Source organism: Phaenicophaeus curvirostris, chromosome 6 (genome assembly GCF_032191515.1).
Source record: "Phaenicophaeus curvirostris isolate KB17595 chromosome 6, BPBGC_Pcur_1.0, whole genome shotgun sequence".
Taxonomy (NCBI): Eukaryota; Metazoa; Chordata; class Aves; order Cuculiformes; family Cuculidae; genus Phaenicophaeus; species Phaenicophaeus curvirostris.
The window spans coordinates 29,955,039-29,971,750 of record NC_091397.1 but is presented as its reverse complement, the minus strand read 5'-3'; the positions used below and the strand labels follow the sequence as shown (position 1 = coordinate 29,971,750).

The following is a 16,712-nucleotide window of genomic DNA, read 5'->3' as shown; positions in this document are numbered from 1 at the left end:
GATCATCGAGTCCAACCGTTCCTATCAAACACTAAACCATATCCCTCAGCACCTCGTCCACCCGTGCCTTAAACACCTCCAGGGAAGGTGACTCAACCACCTCCCTGGGCAGCCTGTTCCAGTGCCCAATGACCCTTTCTGTAAAGAATTTTTTCCTAATGTCTAGCCTAAACCTCCCCTGGCGGAGCTTGAGGCCATTCCCTCTTGTCCTGTCCCCTGTCACTTGGGAGAAGAGGCCAGCACCCTCCTCTCTACAACCTCCTTTCAGGTAGTTGTAGAGAGCAATGAGGTCACCCCTCAGCCTCCTCTTCTCCAGGCTAAACAACCCCAGCTCTCTCAGCTGCTCCTCATAAGGCCTGTTCTCCAGCCCTTTCACCAGCTTTGTTGCTCTTCTCTGGACTCTCTCCAGAGCCTCAACATCCTTCTTGTGGTGAGGGGCCCAGAACCAAACACAGTATTCGAGGAGTGGTCTCTCCAGTGCCGAATACAGAGGGAGGATAACCTCCCTGGACCTGCTGGTCACGCCGTTTCTGATACAAGCCAAGATGCCATTGGCCTTCTTGGCCACCTGGGCACACTGCTGGCTCATGTTCAGTCGGCTGTCAACCAATACCCCCAGGTCCCTCTCCTCCAGGCAGCTTTCTAGACAGACTTCTCCTAGTCTGTAGCACTGTCTGTAGCACTGATTTTGCATCTTGGGGGACCTGCTGTTTGAGTCAGGGGATTCTTGCTTAGTTTCTTGTATGTCTTTGGCTATTGCATCAAAAATCAGCATGTGGGGGATTTAGGTGCTTATAGTTACCCCTGTTATTTATATCAGAATTATTTATGCAGTGCCTGGCAGCAGAATCTAAATTGCAGTATTGACTGAGGTTTCAGAAGCCATACACCGTTTCTCTACCCTTTGGCTATTTGATGTAACACTACCAGGATCGAACAAACATTGTCCCCTTTTCTCAACCAATGTGATATCAAAGGAACATTGTTCTCATTCCTTTGCATTAGGATGCCCGTATTAGTATTTGCTCTGTCTGCCATATATATGAAATGTGCAGACAGCAGGAGGTTTTCTAAGTAAGCTGTTGTAATAGTTCTTAGTCAAAACCTCAGCCTCCATCTTGCTGTCTGCCTTCTTTATGCATTGTGTTATGCTATATGCTAGGCTGTCCCCTGTGGAATGAGCAGCTCTGAGAGCAACGTGACTGGTGTTATAGTCTTCTGGTAGTGCCATTTGTGCTATTTCAGGTGCTGCTTAAGTGGTTACGTTATTCTTAGTGTAATATGAAATAGCAAGTTCAAGTGGATCAGAGTTGCTTAAGTTAGTTGAGAATCTCTTTATCCTTTAAAACTGACTAAGCATCAGACTCTTGTGCCTGAGGAGGAATAATTGAATTCAAAATCATGGAAAAGACTTGTATCTTTTAATACTTTATGAAATGATTAATTTTATCAAGAAAGCATTGAAAATATGGGGATTATCCCCCTGCTGTGTTGCCTGGCTAGGAAATGAGACTTTCAATTAAATCAGAAGGTGGCAAATTCAGAATGCATCAGATCAATTCTTTTAGGCAGGGCATCTCACTGCAAGAAGTTGATGTAGATCATTAGTGAGATTCAAAAGAGAACAGATCCTTATATAAGCAATTAGAATATCTAGAGGTCTTGGAATTGCATAGATGCTTTTGGAAAGGGTATTGAGGTACATACTCTGCTTAATAGAGGTTAGGGTGACAGCTGGGTTCAGATGAGATGTGTTTGTGGGAGATCTCACTGGCTGTAGTTTCTTATTTGGCAGTGCTGGATCATCAGTTTTGAGGCCTTTGTCTCTTAAGCACTGTCTAAAGTGATATAATGAGATGTATGCATCCTGCATATTTTTCAGTTTGAATCGGAGCTATGTTTTCTTAGATTTTGTGAACCTGATGGCTATGGCTTTCAATTTATTTGGCATCTCTTGTATGCTTACATGTCTGAAACTGGCACTGAAATTTCAATAATGAGCTTACTTGGATATAGCAATTCTGCAGCCTACTGTTGCCTGTAACTAGCTATCAACACCTGTGCGTTGTTCCCCTTAACAGCACTAGAACAAATGATTTTCTACTGAAATGATGTTTTGTTTATTCACTTACAGTTGAGTTAGGGGAGTTTGCCTTTTTTTTTCCCCTGCCCCTCATTGTTGCATATGGACTTTTTTTAATGGTTGGCTAGTTCCAAACTGATATCTATTTTCTCAGTCTAACTTTTCTTTTTTTTTTTTTTTTTAAGTGTAGACATAATTATGTTAATCTGCTTTCCATGGTATAGAGTTTAAGTGTGGCACTAGCTAGCACATTTTTTTTGAAAATGAGTGAAGCTAATTTGTACTGGTTTAATAATAAATCTTTAATCTCAGATTTATTGAAATGGGTTAGTAACTATATCTGTCAATGGCTTTCTTGTCAGTGCTGAGTAACAGTAACAGGGAAGCAGCTGTTTGAAATGGGAATGCTTTTCAAGACTTACGCTAGTGAGAGTTGTGGTATGCATAGCACTTCATAAAGTGAGTTCTCTTCACATTTTTGCTTAAAATACACTCTGTTAAGTTCTACATCAAAGAAATATCTAGCTGAACCTTCAAGAAAATGTTCCTGATAATGAACTTCATGACAAACTTAAAAGAATTTTAAGACTCTGAAGTTCTCCCTGCCAACTGCAAGTTCTTGAGAGCGTTAGAAAAAGGTTTTATAGAGGAAATAAGTGAAATTTTCACTAGTTTAAATTTCAGTGTCTCATGTTCCTTCACAGATCTTTAGTGCTGTTAACTTTTCCACAGCAGTTACTTGAAGTTTCTTCGGGCTATCTTACAGTATCTAGTATTTTCACTGTCAGGCAAATGGAAGTTTATTTTTTTCCTGTGTCTGGATGTATCTGTCATCATAACCTTTTTTTGTATGCTGGTTCTCTAGAGCAGCAATAGTGGCAAATTCTGACAGAAGTCCTCTATGATCATGACAGATAATGGAGTTTCCTTTGAAGTAAGACTCTGCATTCACTGAACAGAAGTTAATACTGAAGTCTTTGGCCTGAGTTTAGTTTGTAACGCTTGAAGGACTAAGCCAAAAAGTTAAATTACTTAAGACAGACTAAAACTAAGGTGTTACCAGTCTTTATCATTGAAGGAGATTTATCTGCACTTCCTGTGTGCATCTATGTGTAGAGTGAAATTTGAATTTCTATCTCAACTGTTGTTGTATTGATCAAGTAAATCCTAGAGCTGTGGATTACCTGTAGCTTCTGCATAAATGAAGTTGTACAACAGACATTTTTGCTAAATAAGTAGCATGCAAGTGCTTGTATCTGGAGGGATGCATAAAGAACACTTATTTTTAAAGTCAGAAGTTTGATTTCAAAGGATTAGGTTTTGCATTACTAGATTTATTCTGTTCATTTTAACAAAATGACACAGGTTTATTTAAAACTGTCTCAGAAACAGACATTAGCAAAACTTGAATATGTGTGGAAATTGAATGATTCGCTTCTAACAGAAGGAATCCTGCTATAGAACTGCAGTCTGTTATGGGTATTTACTGCTTACTTATACTGATCAGAGATGTTTTTTGCTCTTGCATGGTATGGCATCATCAGGAAATGTGAATGTGCCAAGACTGGGATCACGGAAGCAATGTTAACATTATTTTGCTCAACACTGTCATATTCAAGTAAAACACTAAGAAGAAAACTTAATGTGACAAGATTTCTGAAGATGTTTTTTCCCTTTTCCCAGTAATGACCTGTATCACAGTATTTTGAGTTTATATCTATTTTAATCTAATTATTAAGTTTATTAGCTGACACAGCTTTTAGAATCCTACATGGGTCTGTGGAAATTGAAGTCAAACCAAGTGATTTATATAGTGCTGTCCTTTTACAAGAGGTTTTCTGTTGCAGAATGCATAAGTTAATACTCATTGTCTGAAGTTCCACAATACAGTTTGATGGTTTTGCTTTCTTCCTGTTTTCCTCTGTATCACGTCTTTCCTGCTCCATCCAGTTTTGCTGTTTTCTCCCTTTTCCTTGTCCCTGTCCTGGTAGTTATGTAGCTCTTATTATGCCATAAAACTGACCTACTAAAGAGGGAGGGTTATGATTTCTTTGGTGGTTTGTTTTTTTGTTTTGTTTTTGTTGATGATTTTTTGTGGTGGATTGGTCAATTGTGTAATAGCTTGGCTACACTGCTAAAGCTAGCATAAGTTGGGTGATAGACAAGGCCTTGTTGTCAACTGCGAGGAGTGGTACAAGACAATAAGTCTTACAAGGAGCAGCTGAGGGAACTGCGCTTGTTTAGCCTGGAGGAGAGTAGGCTGAGGGGAGACTTTATTGCTCTCTGCAACTACCTGAAAGGAGGATGTAGAGAGGTGGATGTGTTTTAGTAGTGGACAGGTACAGTTGAGCCAGAGAGCTGTTGACAAACTGCTGGCATGCATCAGTTGTGTTGCACGTGACTGTAGTAACTGGTATACTAATTAGAACTTGTGTAGCAATAGTACTTAGGGAATTTAGTAATTACCATGTAATTGGGTAGTCTGTGCTTGTGCTGCTTTTTTGGTGTGTAGGTTTTGTGATTTTGTTTCGGTTTTTTAAAATTTTTTTCTTTTTGCTAGGCCATCTGGGCTGGTCAGTCCTGACTTGATAATAATTGCTCCACATGAGAAATGATGTGTTTGCAAAGGAAGGAAACTGGGAGCTGGCTAAGGAAGAGTGCAGCCAAGTTGGTTAAGTGTCATTTCACAAGCTTGGGCTTGTCTTTCCTCAGCCAGAGGCCCTGTGTGCAGATAGGGACTGTTTAGTGTTTCTTGAAATAGAAGGTGAGATCTGATCATCAAGCAGAAGATTGGCATTGATGACAGAAAATTGCATTTGATGACAAGAAACAAAACTGAGGCAGAATTGCTGAATCTCCCTCGTGTTACCTTATGGGAAGAGGAGCAACAATTCATACTGGTGGTGGTAAAAATGCTGAGTTCAAAGATAAAGCCACCAACTCAAAAGAAGAAATTCTTAGAGAGGTTTTTGTGTCTGATCTATAAAAGATCACTTAAAAATGAAAATATATTAATGGTTTGGACATGTGATATTTGCTTGGTTTTTTGAGTGTTATAAGTGGGGAACATGGTTGGGTTGATGCAGATCTTCTAGGAAAATGCAATATAAAAAATGTGTAAGTAGCGCTATTACTGTTGATTTGACAGCAGTGGGAATACTGAAGTTTTCCTTCAACAAGGGTGACATTTGAGATGGATGCAGTTGTAATAATCTAATTTTGCGTGTATGTTAATAATTCTTCCATACCCTGCAAGAGTGTAGGTGGTTTATATAACGTTCTGAAAATGCACTGTGGAATGACTCATGGTGGCTTGTTTCTTAAGGAGTGTACTAAAGCTAAAGTTAACTTCACAATTTTGTTTGCTTTTATGACTTACTTTTAAGCCTGTGCCATCCAGGACCTTGTCCATCGTGCCCAGCCTTTGTGACAAAAACATGTGAATGTGGACAAACAAGGTAAGAGTGCTTCAAGTACAAACAAAAGTTTATCTTGTAGTATGGTAAAGTAATAATAAATTAAAACTTATTTCTTGTAGTTTATTATAAGTTTATAGAACTAAGTTTCTTCTAAGCTGTAATTTTATGTGCTAAAATAAGTTGAAGAATGGAACTACATTTAAAGCAAAAATTAGAGTTGTCTCTGTTAAAATCAGTTGACGGTACTTGTAGCTGGATTGTTCAAGCATTTTGTGAGTTGATTTGATTTTGAAATCCTATTTGAGTATTTATTTATTTTATTTTTTAAAAGAGAAAGGAGTAGAAAGAGTCATATCTTTTTTACCTGAACAGAATGTAATGTTGGATTACTCCGTTCCTGAAATAATAATTCCAAAAATAAAATGTACTTTTCTGGGAATCTGTAATACTAGCACAAGAGAAGTCTGTAGTGTATTCCAGACTTGAAGGCTATCTTTTCCTTGTACGTTTGATATATTTAGTGTCATTGCCAACAGCAGGACTGTACTGCCCATATTGTTTGTGATTGCTCATATTGAGTTGTTCTGAGTCTTCAGTGTCCCTGTTCTAGCTAGCTAGAACTGATTCTGTATAATAAAATGCTTGCCTGTGGTTGTTTCCAGAACCAAACCAAACCAAATGTGATTTCAGTGTTAGAATTCTTGCTCCACGGAAAAGGTTTTCAAACTTTTTACCATTCTTTCTTTAAGTTTGAATGTAATATTAAGTTATCTTCGTTTTTCAAAAGACAATGCAGGCATTCACTTTGTCTTCGGGAGGGAAGTGTATTGGTTGTTGATTACTGAATTTTATTTTACATAGTAAGATCACCTACAACCAACTCTGATTTATTATTTTTCCCCAGGTGCCAACAACTTTAACCAGATTGCTCATTTTTGTAATACCGCATCTGGTACTTAAAACTTGCTTTTAGATAACATTTCTTCATATGTACTAAATTAGCATCCAAGACGTATGGTATGGCACCTCTGACTTTAACATGGTTTAAAGCTACTACTTCAAATGTACATTTTACAGCCATTGTATGAGGCCAGCCAGAATGGAAGAACAGGAGAATTTGTTGCTTTTAACAACTGAATTTAGAAAACTCGCCTCTTTTCATAGATTACTTACACAATATTAAGGCCTACATCCTTGTCTTCATTATGCTCAGTGGACTTAGGATTGTTTAAGTCTTTGGAAAGATGTCTTTAATGTAGATATCTGCTCTTCTGGGATGATTTGTAACCATATGTTAGGTTAAATTTGTAAATTGTAGTGTAACCTTTTTTTTTCTACATTGTTGAGAGAAAATTCTGTAGACTCACTTTAGACTGTCCTGCTTTAGAGGGATGGCAGAGGGGAAGCAGGGAGGAAAATATGAGGTTTATTTCCTAAAAACTTGCGTTAATAAGTTATGTTTTCTTTCAAAAGCTTCAACATTTTACTGAAAAAGTGTTTTCCTCTTAATTAAATGCTCTATAAATACTATGGTAGCTAACAGGCTATGGTGTCATTTCCCTACAGTCATTCAGTTCGCTGTGGCCAGTCAACAAAATTTCACTGTTCTAATGTATGTGGAAATACTTTAAACTGTGGTAAGCACAGCTGTACTCAAGTGTGCCATGCAGGCAAGTGTTCACCTTGCCAGTTAACAGTGCAGCAAGGTAAGTATGTATCAGCCTTATGAGTATCTGCTCTGTGCTATACAGAGGATGATAAAAAAAAATAAAGTACCAAGGGGCAGGTGCTTTATTTTTACTTAATAAAACCAAAATCTATTGCTAGAACATTTAAAAAATGGAAAATGCGTCAATCTAAATGTTTAAATGTAAACATGATTAGGTAGAATTATGCAAAGATAATTAGGCTGTCGGAACATGTGCCCTTTTGGGGTGGTACTGGACTTTGTTACCTTGAGAAGGTTGACTAGGGCTCTTTCAATGCCTAATAGGTAATGGAGGAGACAGGCTGTGCATAGGGGCAGGATGAGAAACAGTGAGCCTAAGCTGAAATGTTATAATTAGCTATAAGGAAAAGCTCCTTTCTTGAAAACTTGGAGATTTTCAAGATGTAGCTGAAAAACACACTGAGTAACATTGTCTGATTTTATTGCTGACTCTGCTTTATGCCTTGGGCTAGCTGGTTCCCTGAGGGCCCCTCTGACCTAAATTGTCCTGTGATCCTACTTAATCTTTCAGTATGGTTCAAGATGTGATTAAGCAGTACACAGAAGAAGAGAAACGAGTATAGGAAAGCACATCTCAACAAGCTACTCGTGGTTTCTGTTAAAATTTTCTAAATTTGGACTTGAATGGTTATTAAATTGTCCAAGTATGTGTGCCATTGTACAAATACACTTTTGCTAGACAGTTAATATAGAAAACTGTAACTTAATTTTCTCAACTTTTAAGGTAATTAACTTATAATCTGTAAAAAGTAAGTATCTAAAAGTAAGCTTTTTGTGTAGATAGTCTTTTATCACCTTATTAAAACAAGGAAACTGGGAATTCCAGCTTCTGTAGGACTGGGAAACCTGTGTTGCTGAAATAAATCTAAAGTACAGCAACTTCATTATCCTTCTTAAAACTAACAGTTTTTCACGTTTTACCTTTTTATGTTTGCTGTACCGCCAGAGGTGTTCTGTCACTGATTCTCTTGTGGTGTTTTCTGTGGAATATTTCAGTGTGTTTCTGTGGAAGCAACTTTAAAGAAGTATTGTGTGGGACAAAGGAAGAATTCTCTGATGGATTTGGGAATTTCTCGTGTCAGAACATATGTGGCAAGTAAGGTTACTATAATTTAGGCTTTTGAAAAGAAAAAGTCACTTTATTCACATTTGGTGATTACAATGCACTGAATTCCCCCTTTATTTTTTTCCTAGAAAATTAAATTGTGGGAGGCACAACTGTACGCAAGTATGCCATCCTCAGCCTTGCCAGCTCTGTCCACGGCTTCCACAAGTAGTATATCGCTGTCCTTGTGGTCAGACTCCTCTCAGCAAGTTACTGGAACTAGGATGTATTGAACGTAAAATATGCACAGACCCAATCCCATCGTGTGGAAAAACATGTGGCAAACCTCTTTCTTGTGGTAGCTATGGTAATTGGAACTTTCTGCATCAGAGTATTCAAATTATCTCTGGGTTTTTTTATTAGTGATTTTTTGGTTTTAATCTACCTGAGTTTAAAAGCCACTGCAGAGCCTGCAGTTTGGCTGCTTGTTCATAATGATACCGTAAAATCAGGAAATAACTAACTAACGCTAGATAGCCTTCAAAGTTTTGTTTACATGCACCTTTACTAGAGGAACAGAGTGCTGTAGGAATTTCCAGAGTAGTACTGATACCTTTTAAAAGGCAACCTAGATCTTTGACTTTTCTGTGGAGACAGGTAGAGGAAAATTACTTTGTTCAGATGTCTCTAGTAAATACTCTGCTGCTGTAAGATGATCATGTCTTTAAAAGTAGGATTGGAAAGTAGGAGGGAGTGATGTGCAGAAGTGACTTGGCAGTTTAGTGAATGGATTAGGTAACTCAAGTGTATTTAATGGTGAAATTTTGTGAAGCTCCAGTTTTACAGCCTACATATTTAATTGTGATTGGTTAAATTTTAGAGAGAGAGAGACCAATACTGTCAGGTTGAGGCCTTCTTATTAACGCCCAATCCCTTTTGTCAGTCCAAGGACAACAAGCAGAAAGAGAATAAGTAATTTAGCTGTTAGTTAAATTTCAATTAACCTGGTAAGTCATTGTAAGTCATTCCTGGAACTTGAGTAAGAGTGTATCACACAGTCATTTTTTTTTTTAATATATTAATGAAAACACATACATTTAAAATATTTTTTTACAATGTTAATTGTATACCTGAAACTTTAGTCTGCAGATTCAAGATTAAAAAGTTGAAAATAATGGCAAAACTTGTATGTACATTCAACTCAAAATAGTTAATTTGTTAGGAAGGGTAGCTGCACATAAGTTAAGTATCTTTGACCACTCTTGCTCCTAATGAGTGTTCTGGGTAATGGATTTCATTGTTTTATTAATTATTAATATTTGTGTTTTCATTTTACTAGAGTTCCTTCATACATGTGAAAGCCTTTGCCATGAAGGAGACTGTAGGCCGTGTTCTCGTACATCAAATATTTATTGTAGGTGTGGCTTCAAAAAAAAGGTGAGTATATAAAGCTTGACCATGGAAGCAGGTAAGCTGGTGGGCAGAAAAAGGACCTCAAGTAGTTTAGGATAAGAAATCTAAGGGATACAAGAGGTGCTGTGCTCCTTAGTTGCAAGAACCTCTATTGTATACAAGCTTATAGATGCTAATGAGATTATGCTGTGAAGTACTGGGTTACTGTGAAGTAAATTTTGGAAGTATTTTTCCAGAGTTCACATAGAATTCTGTTTGTTTACGCTGGCTGCAAAGTCTTATGCTATCCCACGGTATTTATATAGCACAAAGAATGGTATTTTTACCAAGAATAATAGAAGCTGAGAGAAGAAAGGTAGCCTAACATAAAAAGCTAATTAAAAATGTATAGTAATAACTTGTACACTTGTAGTAGAATTTTTGGAGAGAATATGATGTTTTCACTAGTCCTTATTCTTTGTACATTTATATAGTGACCAGGCACATGCACAGCAATTGTTATATAATAATTACTATATTTTTTTTAAACTATGTTATTTTCTGTAATCATAGCTTTGAAATCTTGGCTACTGTCAGGGCAGCCTTGGTGACTTTTCTGACCTGCTATATATCATCTGTAAATGGAGATGGCTTCTGAATATATGTCTAAGTACGTACAAGTGACTGAAACTTCACTTGAGGCTGGGACAGTTGTCTTCCAGGATTGCTGAAGATAGTTATGGGGTAGATGGCATCAGATAATCTTTCATTTTGAGACATGGAACAAAGTAGTAAGAACTGGGTTTTAGTTTGTGCTTCTCAGACACCAGAACTAAAGCCACTTCTTAAAAATGTGATGCTCAGAAATGATAACTCAGAATGTAAGGTTGTGATGACTGAAGGTCTAAATGTAGATTTGTTGGTTTGGGTTTTTTTTTATCAAGTCAGACTTACATTTTTGGGACACTTGGTCAAAGCACAAATTTATGTACTCAGTATTCTCTGGGAGAGCTCTTTTGGACTCTTTTGCAAGTTTCTATTTCCTTAGGACAAACCTGTTTCTGTCACCTCACAGCATTATCTGCTGAATTAAGTGGGAAATACAAAACTACATTTTTTTTTTAATTGGTGTTGGCTCTCTAAGGAAAAAGTATTGTGTTAAAAGATTTGAGATTTTTTTCTCTAGCTTTTGTTTTGGTTTTGTATACTGAAGTTAAAATTTCTGAGTGAAAACTTACGTGAAAACAGAGTGCTGCTTTGTTCTGTATCATGTGACTAAATGTTCCTAGATAAGTAAGTTTCAGTTGTTTCATCTGTTTTAACCTAATGTGTGTCTTTATTTCCTAGGAAGTCCCATGTGCTCTCCTCAGAAACAAAGGTACAATGTTATATTACATATATAATGTGAAATTGTTATAAAAACAATGTGCAGCTCATACTAATTTTATGTTTGATTCACAAAGCTGGCAAATATCTGATCAGTACTACTGCTCAGTCATTTCTTGAGATGCTGCTGCTTATGCTTTTGGGAAGAAGTCTGAAATAAACATCTTGCATCTTCTACATAACAAAAGACTTCTTCAGTGTTTCATCTCAAAGATTACAGACAAGCTGTCTCCTTCAATTTGAACAGTTTTTTTATTCTCCCTGTTGTATTTAGTAGATTGCCTGCCTTTGGCATCCTGTATATCTTTAGGTCAACTTGCATAGCTCAGATGCTTTGCTCTGCTCTTGTACAAGTTCCTGGGGAAATACAAGCTTTGATTTTGCCTCACAGTTATATGCTGCTGCTCTTTACGTCTGAACTTGGCAGAGAGTTCCCATTTGACGCTTCTTGTTATTCTGGACATAGCATTTCAAAATTCACCATAGTGAATGTTTACTTCATGGACCTCTGTCATGCTGACATACTTTCTGGTGATACATAATGTAGTTTATATGCATGTTTCCTACTTTGATATTTTCTCTTGAAGCCAGAAGTAATTGCTTTTGTTATCTGTGGGTGGTAAGGATTTTCTTTGTTAGCACTAACTTCATGAGCATGTTTGTATTAGTTGTATTTAGCTGACTTTTGCTGCCTTACCAATTTCAACAGTCTTAAATTGGATGGTTGTGGTACTGTAGTGTACCAGGATATCCTATTTTCTTATTATATTGTGCAGAGTTTATGGTGTAAAGGCTAGCTTGAAATAAAGTATTTTCATGTATTCTGCTCTTCAAAATCCTTTTGAACACGGGTTTGCTTAATGGAAGCCACGTGTTCACGTAGGGAGTTAATGTGGAAGAGCAATTAATTTGAAAATTTGCTTGGGGTCTTGCTCTGTGTTAGTCTCTCCTAGACCATGCTCTGCAACAGCCTTAACATAACATTGTGATTGCAGCTTTTGCTCTTAGCATAAGCAAAGACATAAAAGTTATGACTGTTTTTTGTTGTTAATAGCTGCTATCACATTCATGTGTGACAAGCGATGCAACAAGAAAAGGTCATGTGGACGACACAAGTGTAATGAAGTTTGCTGCGTGGTAAGTTTACCTGTGGTTTTATAATAATGTTCTTTGTGATGTGTGTTTGGTTTTGGTTGTGATGTTAGAAGACTTTTTTGCCTATGTATCTTTCCGTATTTTGTGCATCTTCAGTCTATATTTGCAGTTTGTGTGTGCATTTATTTTACAGCATTTATTTCATGGGTATAATTATAAATGTAAAAGCATGTTCTAGCATAAATGCCATTAAATCAGTGTAAAGGTGCTTTTGATCAATGCAGTGATTCCAGGGAGAATCGAGATCAGAAGGATATTACTTAATACAAGAAGTGTAAGCTGTGATGTAGCTTTATTTGCAACAGAATCCTCTTTAAAAATCGTGTTTCTGTACAGTGATGGAAAAACTGTATAGATCAGGCCTAAGCTGTTTTTTGCACTATACAGTTTTGTCAATTAGTAGATAACGACCTCACACAGAAACTGTAAACCCCATTGGTTTATTTTTAATTCTGCTTTTCTTTTTTGCTTTCCTCTAGGACACAGAACATAAGTGTTCTTTGGTTTGTGGTCGTAAACTCAACTGTGGGCTTCATAGATGTGAAGAACCCTGTCATCGGGGCAGCTGTCAAACATGCTGGCAAACAAGTGAGTTATGTGCAGGACTTCATTATTTCATTTAGCTGGACAGAGTTAGAATGTGATCTGAATTGACCAGAACCTGAAGAATATGCAGTTAATTTTTATTGTATGTATTTTTCATGAAAGAGAAAGTTATTTAATTTTAGCCGAGTTTACTAAGGGTTGGATTTTAATAGTGAAAGTTGTATTACAATGAAATCTATTCAGTTATGATCCAACAGTCACTTCAAAAATTTGAGGAATTGCACAAGGAAGAAAAAAAGCAGTTTAGAAAGACAGTTTCAAAGTAACTGTTAAATGTATTGAAGTATGTAGCAGAATTTGTTTAGCTGCTTACAATTCAGACTTTGCCAACTTGGTAAACTAGTGATTTTTCTGTGGACAGGACCACCTGAAGAAATAAGAGTTGTCAATTGTAAGTTTTAGGCTTTCTGGTCACATTCTGAATGGTGAAAATTAGTACTGAATTGCTAGAAATAAATTAACAGCCAACAGATATTAATTTTCCTAGGACTGCTGAACTATTTAAAGATATAAGCTGGTGCAGTGGCTTTAAACAGGTATATATTCTATTAAAAGTTGGGTCGGTTGAATATACTAGTTTTCTACAACCGCTTTTCCCCACTTGATGCAGGGCATCATACGTTGATTATTTTGCACTATTAGAATAGGTAGATAATGTTCAACTTTTCTGATTTTAGCCTGAAGCAGGCAGAAGAGCACTTAAGTTTTCTCTTGATAGCAGAATCTTTAGTTGATATGGTACATCTTCAAATGTAATAGCAGTTTAATTTTTTTTTTCTCAGTCTGCTATATTTTAATATAGGCTTCCTATTTCTTTATATAGCTGTAGCTTCACAGGAGTTATAAACTATTTATTAAATGTAGTTTTTGAAAGTTGGGCAGAAAACATCCTCATTAGATTCTTCTGCTTGTATCTATCCTTCAACTCAGAGTTTGCTTAAAAGATTTGAAAGTTGTCTTTAAATCCATCCTTGTTAAGTCACAGCTGTGAATTCTAGGTTTATTTTTGCATCTGCTGTAATCTACAATAAAACTGAGAGGTTGTTTCTAGAATAGAATATAAATATTCACCTTTTAACTTTCATCAAACATTGTCCTCTCTTTAGTAGTTCTGCAGTCATTGATGGAGAAGACTGAGTTTCTTTTCTCAAAAACTGTGTTTTGCTGCTTTGCAACCACTTACTGTAATGTGGGAAAGAGGACAGTGGGATGTTGAAAGTGTGAACCAGACCTCATGATGTGGAAAAAGAGACATCTCTTGTGCATTGTAAGGATACAGTTTACAGCTGGAAATGTCTTAACTGCAGTGGTACATGACTCTCCTATATCATACGTACATGAACATTATCAAAAAACTCCATTTTTATGGAGACAAACTTTTCATGGAAATGTCCGGGAAAAGAGGAGGTACTAGTGCCTTTAAAGCTTGCTGCAGCTGAAATAGTATTGTAGTCTGCTGTAATATCCTGTGAGTATGATGTGCAGGCCAACTGAACCTCTTTCAAAAAAAATGGTTTTATGTCCAAAGATTTTTCTTGACAAAACTAAACATCTCAGAGGTCCTGATAGTAACTTATGGTCTAGCTAAGTCAGAATGCACAGGTTTTTCAAAGCGATTGTTTTTCTTTACTGGATTTTCGTGGGTCTTATCTTTCAGATCATTAGATTTCTTCTTACTGCAATATTTACAGCAATTGTATTTCACTCTCAGGCCTAAGATTCAGATGTCTGTCTTAGTCTGGAGAGACTTAAGGATTGCCTCCCCTCCAGATGGTTCCACTGATTTTGACATGATGCAATTAAGAGGTCAAGCTTCCCTGCTGAATTTTTGCAGTGAGGCCCTTTTCTGAACACAGGAAAAGCAGCTACCTACTCAAGGAACCAGATACTTATGATCATTTGGCGTAAACCTTTGTGTCCCTGAAGCCTCCCATTCTAAATCTGTCCAGAGGTAAATCAGCTAAACGCTGTCTTCAAAGATTTCTCACCCGCTTTCCCTGGATTTCAGAGGCATACTTTGTGTGATTCTGACTCCTATAGGGAGTCCTTCTGAGCACTGGGCTTGGCTCTGATTCACCTCTGTAGTCACCACTTTTGCAGTTGGGCTGCATCAGCCGTGGTATCCTGTGCCATGACATGTCAACTGCAAGCCGTTTGCCACTGTTTAGACTGGATTTCTTGCCCCTGCCTCCATCTCCACTACTGCTTTTGCTGAAATGGTGAGGGCTGACATCAATATACAATACTAGAGTGTTTCTACACCTCTGTGGTTCTGTGTGCTTCTGAGATACTTTAGCTTTCCAATGTCATTTTCCTCAGTGCTTTTTTTTTTTTTTTTTTTAAGCCTGTGCCATCCAGGAAGTCAGATGTTGTATTTCAGGTCTTTGTATCAGACCCCTCTGCATTCTCTCTCCACTATCCTTATTAGTGCTAGTTAAGGAACCTTCATTTATAGTTACGATTTTTCACCCATCACTTCTCATTAATAGCAAGCAGCCAATGTACCTGTCCAGCATTCAGGTATTCCGAGGACCTTGGTTTCTGGTCTCTTGTCTTCCTTGACCAAGGAAGACTTTGGCTTTGAATCCTTAGAGGGTTATAGCTTGTTTCAAGACCTGTAGTGAGGGACAACAAAAGCCCATGCTTGGGCTTGTGTTTTCTCCTGCCTTCTTTCCACAGAAGATTGGTTGGTGTTCTGAAACTTCTCAGATTTTCTACTACTTCTTTCTGTTTTTATTTCTTCTATCCCTTAATGTTTTGTTCTCCTCAGCGTTTTTATTTCCTGGAATTTATTTTAATCAAATTTCATTAGACAAAAAGTGTGATTTTATTATATTAACTACTGTTATATTAACTACTACATTCTAAGATACATGGGCAAATAACTAGGACCAGGCTGAGATTTAGAGGAACAGGCCATAATAAACAGGTGGACATGAGAATTTCCTGAACATAACAAAAAACAGAGTGAGCTGCACAGATAATTGGAGGAGGGGGGTATTCGGAACATTTTCTTGTGAGTGTAGTATTGCAAAGCTAACAGAACTTGGGTAGCTATGTGGTGCTGGGGTGACCTAGCTAATCATACTGGACCGCTGGGCTGAGACCGATGGCATGAGGTTTAAAAAGGCCAAATGCCGGGTCCTGCACTTGGGGCACAACAACCCTATGCAGTGCTACAGACTAAGAGAATTCTGGCTGGAAAGCTGCCTGGAGGTGAAGGACTTGGGGGTGTTGGTTGACAGCCGACTGAACATGAGCCAGCAGTGTGCCCAGGTGGCCAAGAAGGCCAATGGCATCTTGGCTTGTGTCACAAACGGTGTGACCAGCAGGTCCAGGGAGGTTATCCTCCCTCTGTACTCGGCACTGGAGAGACCACTCCTCGAATACTGTGTTCAGTTCTGGGCCCCTCATCACAAGAAGGATGTTGAGGCTCTGGAGAAAGTCCAGAGAAGAGCAATGAGGCTGGTGAAGGGGCTGGAGAACAGGCCTTATAAGGAGCAGCTGAGAGAGCTGGGGTTGTTTAGCCTGGAGAAGAGGAGGCTGAGGGGAGACCTCACTGCTGTCTACAACTACCTAAAAGGAAGTTGTGGAGAGGAGGGTGCTGGCCTCTTCTCCCAAGTGGCAGGGGACAGGACAAGAGGGAATGGCCTCAATCTCTGCCAGGGGAGATTTAGGCTGGACATTAGGAAAAAAAAATTCATGGAAAGGGTCATTGGGCACTGGAACAGTCTGCCCAGGGAGGTGGTTGAGTCACCTTCCCTGGAGGTGTTTAAAAGATGGGTGGATGAGGCAGTGAGGAACATGGTTTAGTATTTGATAGGAATTGTTTGACTTGATGATCCAGTGGGTCTTTTCCAACCTAGTGATTCTATGATTCTACCTGGTGATTCTATG

At 37.9% G+C, this 16,712-nt stretch overlaps 1 protein-coding gene across 5 annotated transcripts in view; it reads left to right on the top strand.

Moving 5' to 3' along the window:
- The window catches only part of NFX1 (nuclear transcription factor, X-box binding 1), a 62,014-nt gene that overhangs the window by 20,546 nt on the left and 24,756 nt on the right, over window positions 1-16,712 (top strand). For all 5 annotated transcript variants that reach the window (XR_011337650.1, XR_011337651.1, XM_069859706.1 and 2 more), the window contains exons 6-13: window positions 5,470-5,541; window positions 7,069-7,208; window positions 8,228-8,327; window positions 8,426-8,643; window positions 9,616-9,713; window positions 11,016-11,046; window positions 12,109-12,191; window positions 12,689-12,797. Coding sequence is in view for 3 of the 5 variants with exons in the window: in XM_069859706.1 (XP_069715807.1) it covers window positions 5,470-5,541; window positions 7,069-7,208; window positions 8,228-8,327; window positions 8,426-8,643; window positions 9,616-9,713; window positions 11,016-11,046; window positions 12,109-12,191; window positions 12,689-12,797 (851 nt within the window). In the remaining 2 variants the exon portion in view is untranslated. The remainder of the gene's footprint in view (window positions 1-5,469; window positions 5,542-7,068; window positions 7,209-8,227; window positions 8,328-8,425; window positions 8,644-9,615; window positions 9,714-11,015; window positions 11,047-12,108; window positions 12,192-12,688; window positions 12,798-16,712) is intronic.